The sequence below is a fragment of the Macrobrachium rosenbergii genome, chromosome 13 (assembly GCF_040412425.1).
Source record: "Macrobrachium rosenbergii isolate ZJJX-2024 chromosome 13, ASM4041242v1, whole genome shotgun sequence".
NCBI lineage: Eukaryota > Metazoa > Arthropoda > Malacostraca > Decapoda > Palaemonidae > Macrobrachium > Macrobrachium rosenbergii.
This window is the reverse complement of record NC_089753.1, coordinates 6,139,956-6,153,597: the sequence shown is the minus strand read 5'-3', so window position 1 is coordinate 6,153,597 and position 13,642 is coordinate 6,139,956. Positions and strand designations below refer to the sequence as shown.

The 13,642-nt window shown below is 36.3% G+C and overlaps 1 protein-coding gene across 3 annotated transcripts in view; it reads right to left on the bottom strand.

The window, feature by feature from the left end:
* Taldo (transaldolase) overlaps positions 1-10,178 on the bottom strand; it is a 41,916-nt gene extending 31,738 nt beyond the window's left edge. The window contains exons 1-2 of one of the 3 annotated variants that reach the window (XM_067114129.1): positions 9,989-10,178; positions 4,249-4,372 (exon numbers count right to left, since the gene is read on the bottom strand). In XM_067114129.1, the coding sequence (XP_066970230.1) occupies positions 4,249-4,372; positions 9,989-10,085 (221 nt within the window). In that variant the 5' untranslated portion in view covers positions 10,086-10,178. Of the gene's footprint in view, positions 1-4,248; positions 4,373-9,508; positions 9,968-9,988 lie in introns of those variants that run through there. The other 2 variants (XM_067114131.1, XM_067114130.1) reach the window with 2 other exon arrangements.
* Positions 10,179-13,642: the final 3,464 nt, after the last annotated feature.

Genomic DNA, 13,642 nt, shown 5'->3' with positions numbered 1-13,642 from the left:
CACATTACCAACAGTTTCACCTATACCCAGAAAGGATACCTTCATATGTGGCATTAGTATAGTTACTGAGAGGTTTTAAGATGTTACTGCAAAAGCTACTGCCGCTCCCTCTACCATGGCCCTTTACCCAGGCAAAATGGGCTAGATTAGTAGCTTGGTGTGGCATAATGGGCTCTCATCCACTCGAGACCTCTATTCCAGTGCTATGCTAGAAGACTTGTTTATTTACCTGAGGAACATCATGAAGCCATCTCCTGGTTATTAATGGTTATTGCTTTGTATTGTCTTTGGTCTTTCTCCAGCACAGCTTGAACTTATGGAATGACAAGAAAACGTTCTGCCTTTTTCATCACCTTGGCAGATGGGACTTTACTCTGGTGTTGGGCACTAAAGTCTCTTTACAAAACTCTGTCAGAAGCCTCTTAGATTTGATTTCAAAAATTTTCTTTTAATCCACTGGTTTCCTCGAAGCATGTCAGCAAGGTCCAACACCCTTTAAGGTGAGGTATCCCACTTAAGGCACTGGTTCTTAGTTGGCTTCTGGTTTGCTCCCAAGTTTGTTGCCAAAACTCAGATTGTCTAGCAAGGACAGTTCTCTTTCTGACTCCTGTGCCACCCCTGCGCTGCCTTCTTCTGCTAAAGAGGACAGTCTTCTGTGTCTAGTGAAAGTCATTAAGTCCTACCTCTAACAAACAGGACTCTTTCATCCTTCCCAATTTTTCCTGCAAGAGTAACCAGAATAAGCTAGTGTCTCAGAACACTCTCATATTGGTTAAAATAAGTTATTTCCTGAACTTGAGCTTCTGCATCAACAGGGGACCTTGCTACACTCTGGATCAAGGCTCATGAGGTTTGGGCCCTCGTATCATCCTAGCTTAAAAGTATACTGTAATTTGGAACACAATACCATTTTTAGGGCAGATACCAGTCATTATCAGAATATTTTTGTAAAGTCTTTCCTTTGTGATGTTGCTCATAAAGCTCTTGATGTGTACTTATCGAGACCTATCGTCACAGCAAGCGCTGTACTTCCCAAGAGTAAGGACTTGGATTTATTCATTCTCATCCTCTACATGATTTACCATCCATTTTTCTGAAATACTAGAAGCATGCATATTTTGAGTACCACCCATGATGCCTCTTTTGCTTGGCTAGTATACTCTCTTCGGTTCATGTTCAATTTCAAATCCAGGTAGTTGCAGCTATGTCTTCCTTCGCCACCCATACTAAATTGCATTTAGGCTATTTATGATTACGTCCTAATGGGTTTGCATGGCTGGATCTTTCTTTGCAACATTTCAAACTAGTGTATCTGGAAGCATTCCACTTCCATTTATAAAAGTATCCACAAAGTTAAAGCTATTTATGAATGTATCCACAAAGTTAAAGCTACTTACAAATATACCCACACAGTTGAAGCTAATTATGGATGTATCCACACAGTTAAAGCTATTTATGAATGTATCCACACAGTTAAAGCTATTTATGAGTGTATCCACACAGTTTAAGCTATTTATGAATGTATCCACACAGTTAAAGCTATTTATGAATGTATCCACACAGTTAAAGCTATTTATGAATATATCCACACCGTTAAAGCTATTTATGAATATATCCACACACTTGCAGCCATTTATGATCAATAAGTCCATATATACAATTTTTTTCATTGCAGAAAGTTTCTAATCAATTTCAATAAAAATATGCCCAGCACAGCAAATTAAATGGAATTTTTTTTTTGTATCAATACCTGAATACTTCTGTCAGTACATAAGCAACCCCACAGATACACAAACATGCTACAATATGTAGAATATGTCCCAAATTTGCATATGAGCACAGGTTGTTAATTTACTTTTTTGAGGAAACATCCCAAGCAATATAACATTCATTCAGATACTGAACATAACTCGCAAAACAAGGAGTACTGCCTACAGCAAGTAAAACTTGTTGATGTATCTTAAATTTCACAGAAGATTGACAAAGGGTATTAAGAGTTGAACACCTTGGATAAAAATTTGTCAAAACTGCAATATAGAGGAGCAAGGACGAAAGCAGTTCCTCACCTACATAATCTGATACAGTATTTGGAAATCAGGCCACTCCTTTAAAGCAAATAATCAATCCACAATACAAAGTAACATGAACCAAACAAAGAAAAGTCTAGAGAGAATGGAATCCAGGACCTTTGCACAAGGCCAGACATTCTTTCATCATAAAATCAATAGCCCAACACACACTGGAATGTAGGGCTCACTCAAATCAATGAAGTAACAAGTGATGTGTTGTTTTCCAGTCAAATTACAGCATCTTGTGCCTTTTTGTGAGAAAATATATAGATTTCGATTAATTTTAAAAATACTTAATAAAAACTTATGAAATATGTTACTGAGAAATATATGAACATCACCAGGAGCAAGGAACTACATATCCAAAAACCTTCCAATAGTGAGTCACTGTTAAGCTTGGCTGCCTATTAAGAACCACCATTCACAGTCTGCTATTGTCATGGTGATGGATCTGGCCACAAAGGTTACTGAACTATATTTCTTTCTCTTGCAATCTCACAAAACTTCTGCGTATCTAAAAATTTTCAAGAAATGTTCAAACTTTTAAGTATCTTGCAACTCATATTCTCTTAATTACTGACGGTTACAGCAGCCTATTATCTGAGAGAGAGAGAGAGAGAGAGAGAGAGAGAGAGAGAGAGAGAGAGAGAGAGAGAGAGAGAGAGAGAGAGAGAGAGAGAGAATAATTTTGTACTCAAGTATGAGAAAGACTTTCACAATACACAGAGAAAAAATTGCTATACAATACAACAATTCTGAATGAAAATTTCAAAACATACTGTGTGTATGAGAGAGAGAGAGAGAGAGAGAGAGAGAGAGAGAGAGAGAGAGAGAGAGAGAGAGAGAGAGAGAGAGAGAGAGAGAGAGTTTTCACCTAGTGTACAGCAGGATGAGTGAGAGAGGTACTGGGAGTGAAATGAATGCCCTTAGGCATCTGCCTTCCTCTGTCTGGAAATGTTGGAGCTTAAACAGTGGGCCTGACTACCAACAGATAACTCTTCAACATTACAACTTTAGTTATGGTAAAACATTTAGCTTTGATAAATCCATCTTATTGTATTATTAAGGCTGCTGATTAAACTTTACAGTACTGAATAGTAATAACAGTTTCCAGTGCTGAAGGCCTTTTATACGAGGGAAAAATATTTTATTAACATCTTACACTTGTATTTTAAAATAACAAAAATATTGTGTTGCATTGCTGAAGCAGGTGTTTGAAAATAATTATGCACTTTTCAAGGAGCTTTGCATCTCAAAGTATCTCCATCCTTATTTTATTTTCCATAGAGATCTTATATTTATGATAAAATCTACTCACATCCTATACAGAAATGAAAAACTGTAAAAAAGCATCAATTTACCGCACTGTCCTTCTGTAATAATATAATGTACATCAAAAATAAAAATATGGAATCCAAGGAAAAACCAAAGTGAAATTCTACCTCAGGCAGGAAAGATTCCTACTAACCCATAATACTGTACTTACTTCAGAGAGAAAAGCCTTGGACTGGTATTTAAACACAGGAAGTTCCTAAACCTCAAACAGTACAGTAATCACTTCCTGATGTCTTTACCATCTAAAAGTTGAATTTCCCAATATGCAAAGTTTTTGCTTGGACTAAAATGTCAAAATTGTTGAACAAACAAAATATAACAAACTGCAAAGACTACCATGTGAAAAGTTAAAAATCAAGATAATGATTGTAATTATATGTATAAGAGCTAATATTTTATATTATATTCTAAAAGATAGGAAACCCATGCATACTCTTGCATGTTGTCTGTTATCATACTGTTCTGGTTTAATCACAGCTTTTCACATAATTTCAACAGAAAGCTGTAACCTATAATAAAAACTTTCACACAACAAACACCAGTTTACTTCTAAGCCAGCATATTCAACTAAATTCCATTCAAGGTAATTACCATCATGGGTAATTACCAACATTAGCAGACGTTATTACGGTGTAGTCATATCTAAAAATTCTTCTTATGATTACCAATGTGTGTACCTAAATTTTCATATATAAAAAGTTGTGATTAAAAATAACAGGTATTACAGGGCTATGTTTTGGTGCATTTTCTCATATTTGACAATCAATTACCACTACTCAATTAAGCAATTCAGATTTTTGAAATAAGGAATATATTCCACAATTAAAAACATACTCATCCTTACCTTCCATTTTCTTTTCCATATTCAATTGCCTGGTCAATTAATGGAGCATACTGAGGCATGTTAGCAGCCTGAAGGATCAGGGAGGGGTTTGTTGTGGCATCTGTGGGCTTGTACTCCTTCATAGCTGCAAAAGTAAACCAAAACAAACACTAACAACTGAAAAGCAATGCAATCACCTCAAAATATTTATTGTTCTATCATACTCTCTAGAAAAGAGGTGTGTGTGTGTGTGTGTGTGTGTGTGTGTGTGTGTGTGTGTGTGTGTGTGTGTGTGTGTGAGAGAGAGAGAGAGAGAGAGAGAGAGAGAGAGAGAGAGAGAGAGAGAGAGAGAGAGAGAGAGAGAGAGAGAATGCAAAGCTCATGTATAAAACTGTCAAACTCTTGAGTCATTATTATTAACCTTTTCATGTCAGGCTTTCTCTGAATTAACATTCAGACTAGGTCTTTATTATGCTGTTTCTCCTTGATTTTCTAAGCCTTCCAACTGGTCTTTGACCTGATCCTTCCGTATGCACTATTCTGACTAGCTGGACACCACTGAACCCAATGCACAATTCAGCTACTATCACTTTCTTAATTGGACCTTTTACTTTTGCTTACTAAATTAGCACCATAAGCTTGGCTTTCTATCCAGTCTTCCATCATGTATACTATTTTACATCTACATCTGATTCTTCTGTGACATTAAGCGACCTACAGAATGCAGTTCCCAAGGGCCTCTTGCACACTTGTATCTCTTCCGTTATGATAAACAACAAAAAACTGAGCCAATCCTTGATAAACAACAATTATTATCTCTTGAATATTGGTAGATCTACCTGCCTGGTATTCAGCTTAATCTTGTGTTGTTATAGTAACAACACTCATTCAGTGAAATCTTCCCAGTACACTGCTTTTTCTAACTGTTTGCCTTGGGATAATTTAATTTACCCCTATTTGCTTTCCAAATAGGGGCAAATTAAATAATTTACACTAGTAGATGAAATAGCAGTTTTTAATTTGTCTTATTAGAAAGACTCCTCCAATGCCTGTTTCCACAGCCCTTACCTAATTGACAAAGTATGATTCTGATAGTTTTAGCCAACTTTCTCTAATACAGTACTTTCACAGCATGCTCTAGCAATCTACACCCTTACATATCCCACACTATAGCATCCCTTGTTACGCTACATGCTACTGTGTACAGGTCAACAAAAGCACTTTGGATTGTTCAGGAAATGAGTCAAGTTCTTTTTCCAATGCCAAGGAAGGATCTCTGGTCTCTTACTGTTGAGGCAAGCCCAGTAAGCAATGATTGTGTCTAGGACGGCTGAGAGATACAAGGCTAAGGAATACAGTCAGGGTAGGTACAAGAGTACTGTATAAAGGAGTTTAGTCTGAGTGGCAGGAGAGTAAATTATGACAGTACAGTATACATGGTAAATGGTTCAAAAACGGAACAGAAAGGGTGGATGAGTTTCTGGGAGAATCTGACTCTGCCTAGCTGGTAGTGTACACCAAGAATGGGTAGCTATGCTAATCAACTTTCCAGGTACATGAGAAGGTAGCTGACAAAGATTCCACAATTCAGCCAATAGTACTACTGGGAAGTAGCCTACTGTAACTTACTTTCCACGAAAAATATTCATAACAACTGTAAATGTGCTAGTATATGGAAGAGCAGGATGATGGATGTAATGGTGAAAGGACTGGCTGAAATATATCTAATCAGTGTGAAAGTGAAAATATTTTTAACTGGATAGGAAGAGTTGAAAATATGGCTGTAAATATAAATTAAGACAAATGTGTTGGATAAGAGAAAAGTGGGAACAGAAGAGAACAGAGTATTATGCTGATGAATTATTAATGAGAAGAGTTGTCAAAAATGGAAGAGGTGTGAGAGTTGAATGATAGTGTAGAAGATGTTATTTTAAATTTAAGATTGTTTTTATAGTGAAAGCTGAAGAATACACACAACTTGACATTCATGGAATTACAAGTGATGTGCTGTGGTACAGTGAAGTGTGATGAAATGACTGACCAGGGTATGTGGTGTGATGTGGTACAGTGGTGAAGTGTGATGAAATGACTGACCAGAGGGTATGTAAGATATGACTAGGGCAAGGTTCCTTAGGAATGGGTGAAGGTAATAGGTGGGAAAGAACATTACTCATAATACCAGGGAGGTGACTGGTGAAAATTTTGGTGAGGCATAACAAGATGTGGGAAGAGTACTTGTTTTATACAGAAAGTTCAGGTTAAGTGGTCATTATGAAACAGTTTTGTATAAAGACTGACAGTAAAGGTAAAAACCTGTATGTGGCATACAGACCTAGAAAAATATACTGAAAGAATTTCAAGATATGCAGTGTAGAGGATGCTGAGGATCAAAGGTGCAACAGACAATTTGTTGAGAACTATCAGTTTCCATTATGAGAGCACTTGTAAGACAATGCAGGCATGTGAGCGACTGGTTTGTTATCAAAGGGGCCTGCAAGATAGTAGTGTATTATGCCACCAAAGTCATATAATACTACATACACCCTTCTTTGCATGATGAGAAAGTTGCTAAGTTGTGGGATGAGATATGTGTCAATATGTTCATGTTTGCAAATGATACAGTGCTGATTGTCAATAGGAAAAAAGAAATGCAGATACCAGTGTGTGTGTTTAAATGGGACATCAAGAAAGCTTCAATAATTTGTGCGAGTGTAAGGTTATGAGGGTACATGTAAACCTGAAGGGCGGAGCAATGAATGTGAATATGGATGATGGAAAAATGGAAGCAGCTGAATTGTGAAAGTATTAAGGAATGATTGTAATGTATGATGGTAGGATGTGAAAAGAGTCAAGTTACAGAATGGGTCAACCAAAAGATTTGATTAAGAAGAAAAATTACTTTTGAGAGCATTAAATCCAAACTGTATGAGGGAATTGAGTAAACTTTGGGCAGTTATGGGTGCTTGCATAGCATCTGAGAATAAAAACTGAAAGAGTGAGAAATTTAAAAACAAAGTGGCAATGATCACTGTTTTAAGATAATGCTGCTGTCTGGAGAGATTAGAGGACAATTAATAGGTTAGCAAAAGAGACTGCTGATATTTTTCTGTGTCAGTAAGAGCAGCAGATACAAAGAAATTTACTGCAAAGGGTTTATCCTTGATTAAGCCATCTCCTATGCAGGGAAACTGCTCATTGGTGGGTGAGTGTGTGTGTGTGTGTGTGTGTGTCAATTACTATAGTGTTTTTTTTTCATGAAACCACCACATCTCAGAAGAAATGGCTTCATATTAGAAAAAATAAGTACATATACTGTACTTAATCAGGGAAGTGTGGAATGGTTGGTGTTTGCAAATGATGCAGTACTCACTGGGTATAGCACAAACTGCATTACTACTGAATGGGTCAGAGTTTGCAAGAGGATAAAGTTGAGAGCATAATGTAGGCAACAGTAAGGTTATGAGGGTAAATGAAAATTGGGAGGACATGGCAATGTGCTATGATGGTGGAAGAATGGAAGCAGTTAGTACAAAGAACCTTGGAAAAAATGTACCAAATGATGCTAGGAAGAAAGAAGCGACGAATCATAGAAAAGGTGAAATAAAGGAGGTAGTAAGGTGTGAGGAAAAGATTAGGAGGAACCTTGGAGTGTCTAGGAATGCCTGATGGAACTGTTAGCCCCACTGTCCTTCATGGAAGTGAACTGTGTATGTAAATGAAAAAGTTAGATGCTGTTAGTAAAACTGCAGTATCTGTAACACAAGAACAACTAAATGGGGGGGAGAAATGTAAAGACAAATAAAAGGAGTAAAAATCTTAGTGTAGGTGAAAGGAGAGATCTGACATTTTGTGATGCTAGTCATTTGGGAAGAGCAGAGGGCAACAAATAGGTGAAAAGAGTATAATTTTTAAATCTTTGGAGCTATAAGGAGAGGAAGAAGTCCTGTTAAGTACTGGATAAAAGGTGCAATTGAGGTAATGAAATCAGAGTGAAATCAATGTATGAAGTTCTGCACACACATGGCAAAGAAATGGCCTAGATATTTAGAATGCTTGAGAAAAAGTATATCTTAGTTTAACCAGACCACTGAGCTGATTAACAGCTCTCCTAGGTCTGGCCCAAGGATTAGATTTATTTTGCGTGGCTAAGAACCAACTGGTTACCTAGCAACGGGACCTACAGCTTATTGTAGAGAGAGAGAGAGAGAAGAGAGAGAGTGTGTGTGTGCGCACTCTAAGTGAGACAATATATATGGGGAGTTCAACACTTTGCAGCTGATGTGTAGGAAGCTAGTAATATTGTGGAGGCTTTCTGCATGGGGGCATATCTATGAATAAGCTTACTAAAACTGACCTGGCATTTTATACACACACACATATATATCTATATATAATTATATATTATATATATATAATATATATATATATATATATATATATATATATATATAATTATAATTTCTATATATATGTACATTTATATATATATATATATATATATATATATATATATATATATATATATATAAATTTACATACTGTATATATATTATTAATTACTAAATATGATATATCTATATATTGAATTTGAATTTAAACCATTACTGCATATTGGACAAGAAAATTTTCTGTTTTAATGTGTACTCTGAACGTTTCTGACGTTCATTACATTAGCAAATGACCTGACAACCTAGTATTTCTCTTGCCTTGTGTTTTCCCCTACCCAAAAACCTAGCTTTTCCTCTGTGGTCCCCAGAATTGCAGGGTATAAGAGTGGGGTTCACTCTCTAAAGTACACATTTGCAGACAAAAATAATGTCAGAACATTCTAAGCAAACATTTAAACGTAGGAAAATGATATTTTCAAGGCCAAAATACAATAATGGTTTGAAAACAATACAACACACACACACACACACACACACACACACACACACACACACACACACACACACACATACATATATATATATATATATATATATATATATATATATATATATATATATATATATATATATTGCTGGCTATTTTATATGGGAATTACTTGGTTACTTGATGCTTCACGAACACAACAAAGCACAGTCGATAAAACCGTTCCGAAAATATACATATCAGGCCTATTGTAAAAAGAGGTTGCACATTATTGCCCAACACAGAGAAACAGCAGTGGCCATGTCTGTACATATATACCGAATATAAAACATACATAAAGCGAGAGAGAAAGGTGCACAATGCACGGAACTACATACACAAAAAAGTATCTTCTTATAATACACACCGCTTCGCCGCAGGCACGATCAACTTAAATATACGATCATGATGACGCAAGTTCTCGTCTGTGCGACCTTGACTCAAGTCTCATAAATAAACACATCAGTTGAAACCAGAATTCAGCGGAGGTCTTCGAGGTAATTATAAATTATATAAAAGAATTTAATTACCTATTCCAAAACGTGACCACTGTCTGAGACTTCATGCCTGCAATGACAATCAGTAATTTACTGTTTGGCATGAATTACAATGCTGATACATGACACAGTGAATATAACAGTGCATTAACAGGAAAATGCAAAGTCGAGTTGACTTGAATTGATCACTCCTTCACATTCCACAAGCAGTTAGTGTGTTTTGAAATCCGACCATTGTTCACTGGCTACCTTCATGCCCGGCGTGGGGCTCGATGATGTCACTGATACCAAGGCAGACAGGTGGCATGACGCAGGTGCCGGTTCGATTCACTTCATTCTATAACACTTACCCTCGAAATCTCCTGTATCTGCGACCACCACGGTCATTTCCTTCAACTGGTCGAGGGACGTTGCCATCTTGTTCTTCTTGGTGGGTGACTCTGACATCGTAAATGCTTCTTACGGCCTTTATATTGACTGTTGTCGTGACGTCAGTGTGCACGGACCGCCCACTTACAGCAGACTAAAGATTTCGCTATTTAACCACTAGATGGCAGCACATTACGGTGTTATCAGTCAACTCAACCGCTGAAAACGAGGATTATTGTCCGTAAGGGTTTAAATGCAAAAACACTTTTGTTTTCACAGGGGCTAAGATGTTAATTACAAACCTGGGGTATGATGTGATATAAAGCACCGTAAAACAACAAATGGTTTCTTCATTCAGAACACCAAGTACTTTAAAAATCAATACCGGGTACATTTACATTACTGACTGGGTAAGAGCAATATTTGTAACGATTATCACTCAGTAAACTGAAATTTCTTTAGCACTTACGAGAAGTAATCTTTGGAAATTATATTTTCACAAAACGACTGTGTTGAACGTAACCCACTTATAAACTGACAAGTCCATGTAAAATCGAGAAAGTGACGTCTTAACACCCAGCAATACGACATATAGAATTACTTATGAAAGCGTAATAATTGTAAAACGAATAATACTGCAACAGTTTCCAACACATACAAAAATTCTGGCGTTGAATATGCTGCAGACCAGTTCAATCTCACATTCAAATCAAAAGAGAGCAGCGCCCAGAACAATACTTCGTAATGCATAGAGAATATAAGGGTTAGAGTTCAAATTCAATGCCCAGAGGACCTTTACAACGCATCCGAGTTCGTGAGATCAACCGGGTTCAGAAGCCCCTCATGTGGGTACAAGGTACCGGCTATAATTCTGCAACACTTTAGAGTCACTTGTAAGAGGTGTATGATACCGTGTTGACACATTATGTAAGTAATAGTAGGAGTTTATTCCCCTTCAGTGGTGCCTCTACTCATGAATTCACGGGAATAGTCTAAAATAGGCATCAACTTCCTAAACAAACCTCCATGGAACTAAGGTCTATCTATACCTCCCATGCAACTGAAAGCCCTCATGTGAATAAAGAGAGCAAAATACGATTTGGAATGTTAAAATAAGAAAACTGCTCGATTCTCGTCTGTTTTCGTATCATCCTTAACAACAACTCTAAATATATGAAGTGACAATACCATCCCTGACCTTGGCTCTGGTCGAGCGATCGCGTTGATAACTAACTGGCCTTAAATCTCTTTAACCTTGAATTTGTTTTTCCTACTTTCTTGCATATATCTCCCTCTCTTTGCAGACTCAACTTCCTCGCCTGGTAGACCAACCAGAACCAAGTATATTGCTTGTGATGGAAAGGCAGCATGGGGTTTGTTACTGGGTTTGTTTGTAAAATACTTTATGCGAAGTCAGCTTCGTGCGCTTATGGACCTGCTGGCATATAAGAAGATAATTTGTTTGTGCACGAGAGAGAGAGAGAGAGAGAGAGAGAGATCTGCCTAGCTTTACTGACAGTATGAATCTTTTCCATGGCACAAAGAGAAAGATTTATAAACATTGCATGTTCATCGTTTAAACTAATTCTCTTTATCGTTTCCTTTTCATTCATGGCTCTCTCTCTCTCTCTCTCTCTCTCTCTCTCTCTCTCTCTCTCTGACATTACCTTAAAGGCTGATATTTTCACTTTTGGCAGCGTCCTCACTCATGGAAACCCGATTTCTCTTCCGACGTCCAGACCTTGCACAGAGGTGTTCATGGTTTCTTAATCCTTCAACACTGCTCAGCTTCATTCCCTTTCAATTTTACAAGACTCCTAAGGTTCAAGCGGTCTTATATCGTTTCCGGAGGTCATTAATTATAACCTAACTGAGGGTGTAAGTACACACACACTCACACACACGTATATGTATATATATATATATATATATATATATATATATATATATATATATATATATATATATATATATATATATATATATATATATATATATATATATATATATATATATATATATACATACATACACAGTATATTCCAGCTATAGAGGCCCTTGAGATCCTTTGTAGCAAAGGGTGTAGAAGCGTCTTCCCGGCAGTGTTACGGATGTGGATGCTGAAAAGATTTCGTAATGCTACCCTAAAACTGCTTGTATCGTTGCCTTGACTTTCCTTCTGACAGTTTTAAACTGCTTCTTAAGTGTGGGTATATATATATATATATGTATGTATATATATATATATATATATATATATATATATATATATATATATATATATATATATATATATATATATATATATATATATATATATACTTTTCTGTATTTATATAAATATATTTATTTATTCTTTTCGTTATTTATATATAACTAATTCTTTTCTATTACCTACTTTTTTTGCTTTAACGTTTGGGCATCCTATTCTGTGGATTGTTTTGAAAGTTATTTGATGCAAATGCGGCCATTTCGTGTGTGTGGGTATGCGCGAGCACCAGTGTTTGTACAAGTGCATTGCTTTGTACTTTGTTCTCCTATATTACTGCAAAAGTGTTAGAAAGATTACCTAAAGGAATTCACTAAGTGATTAACTTAGTTATGAAATTTGATGAAAATATCACTATTTGTTCAAAGGGATGAAACAAGAAATTTATACAGAAAGCTAAATTAGAAATTAAAAACCATTCCGAGTTATTACGAGTGTAAAATCTAATTATACACCTCTCTCCGGCCAAGTGCAGTCTTGATAGTGCAATACAAAGCTGATTATCACTTTAAAAATTCAGTGATACTTGGGTATGATAACAAATTCTACTGGAGATAGAATATATGAAAAAAAAAATTTGTATTATTTCATTAGCAAATGGTAATGGGTGTTTAAGAATGATACACAAATGAATTTAACCTCAAAACGTTAGTGATATATGAATATGTCGAATACAAGTCTGCCTGTGTGAAGATCTGCAGAAAAAACTGAATAAAGCAGTTTTTTACATAAATACGTGACATAGACATCGAGAGATAAAATATCAGCTTATTGAATGACCGACAAAAGAAGCTGAATGAACTCATTGACCAAGAGAACCCTGTTTAAAATCAACCGATATGAAGTGAACATCCGTGATGCAATCCTATGAACCCTGAGTTCACCAAGAAAATAAGAGGGAATATAGCTACTTAAGCTTATTTACTCAAAGCGTTTGAGAATAAGTAAGAACGTTTATAGAAAAAATGAGGTAACAACGTAAATTAGCTTATTTTACTAAAAAAAATTTGCATGAACATGCTCCCATTAAGATAAAGAGATTTGGGAGGCAGCGCTGGAACTTGATTGGCCTCACGGTGAAGGAGTTGCGACACCAATTGCATTGTTGCTCCAGGGTTGAGACATCACGTGTTTTCGATCTCCCACCCCCTCCAAAGCCCCCAGAATCCCCAAGATAAATTAAGGGCTTTGACAGACCAGAAAGAAGTTGCATGGGTGCGTGATTCCCTGGTAAACGTGGCAGTAGTTATGTGTATACTCGTTTTAATTGTTTTAATCTGGTAGAAATCATGTTTTAAGCTTGCTTCTAATTTTTTTAAGCCAGTAAAAATGTCTGTACTTTAATTCTTCCATCTTTTTTATTTGG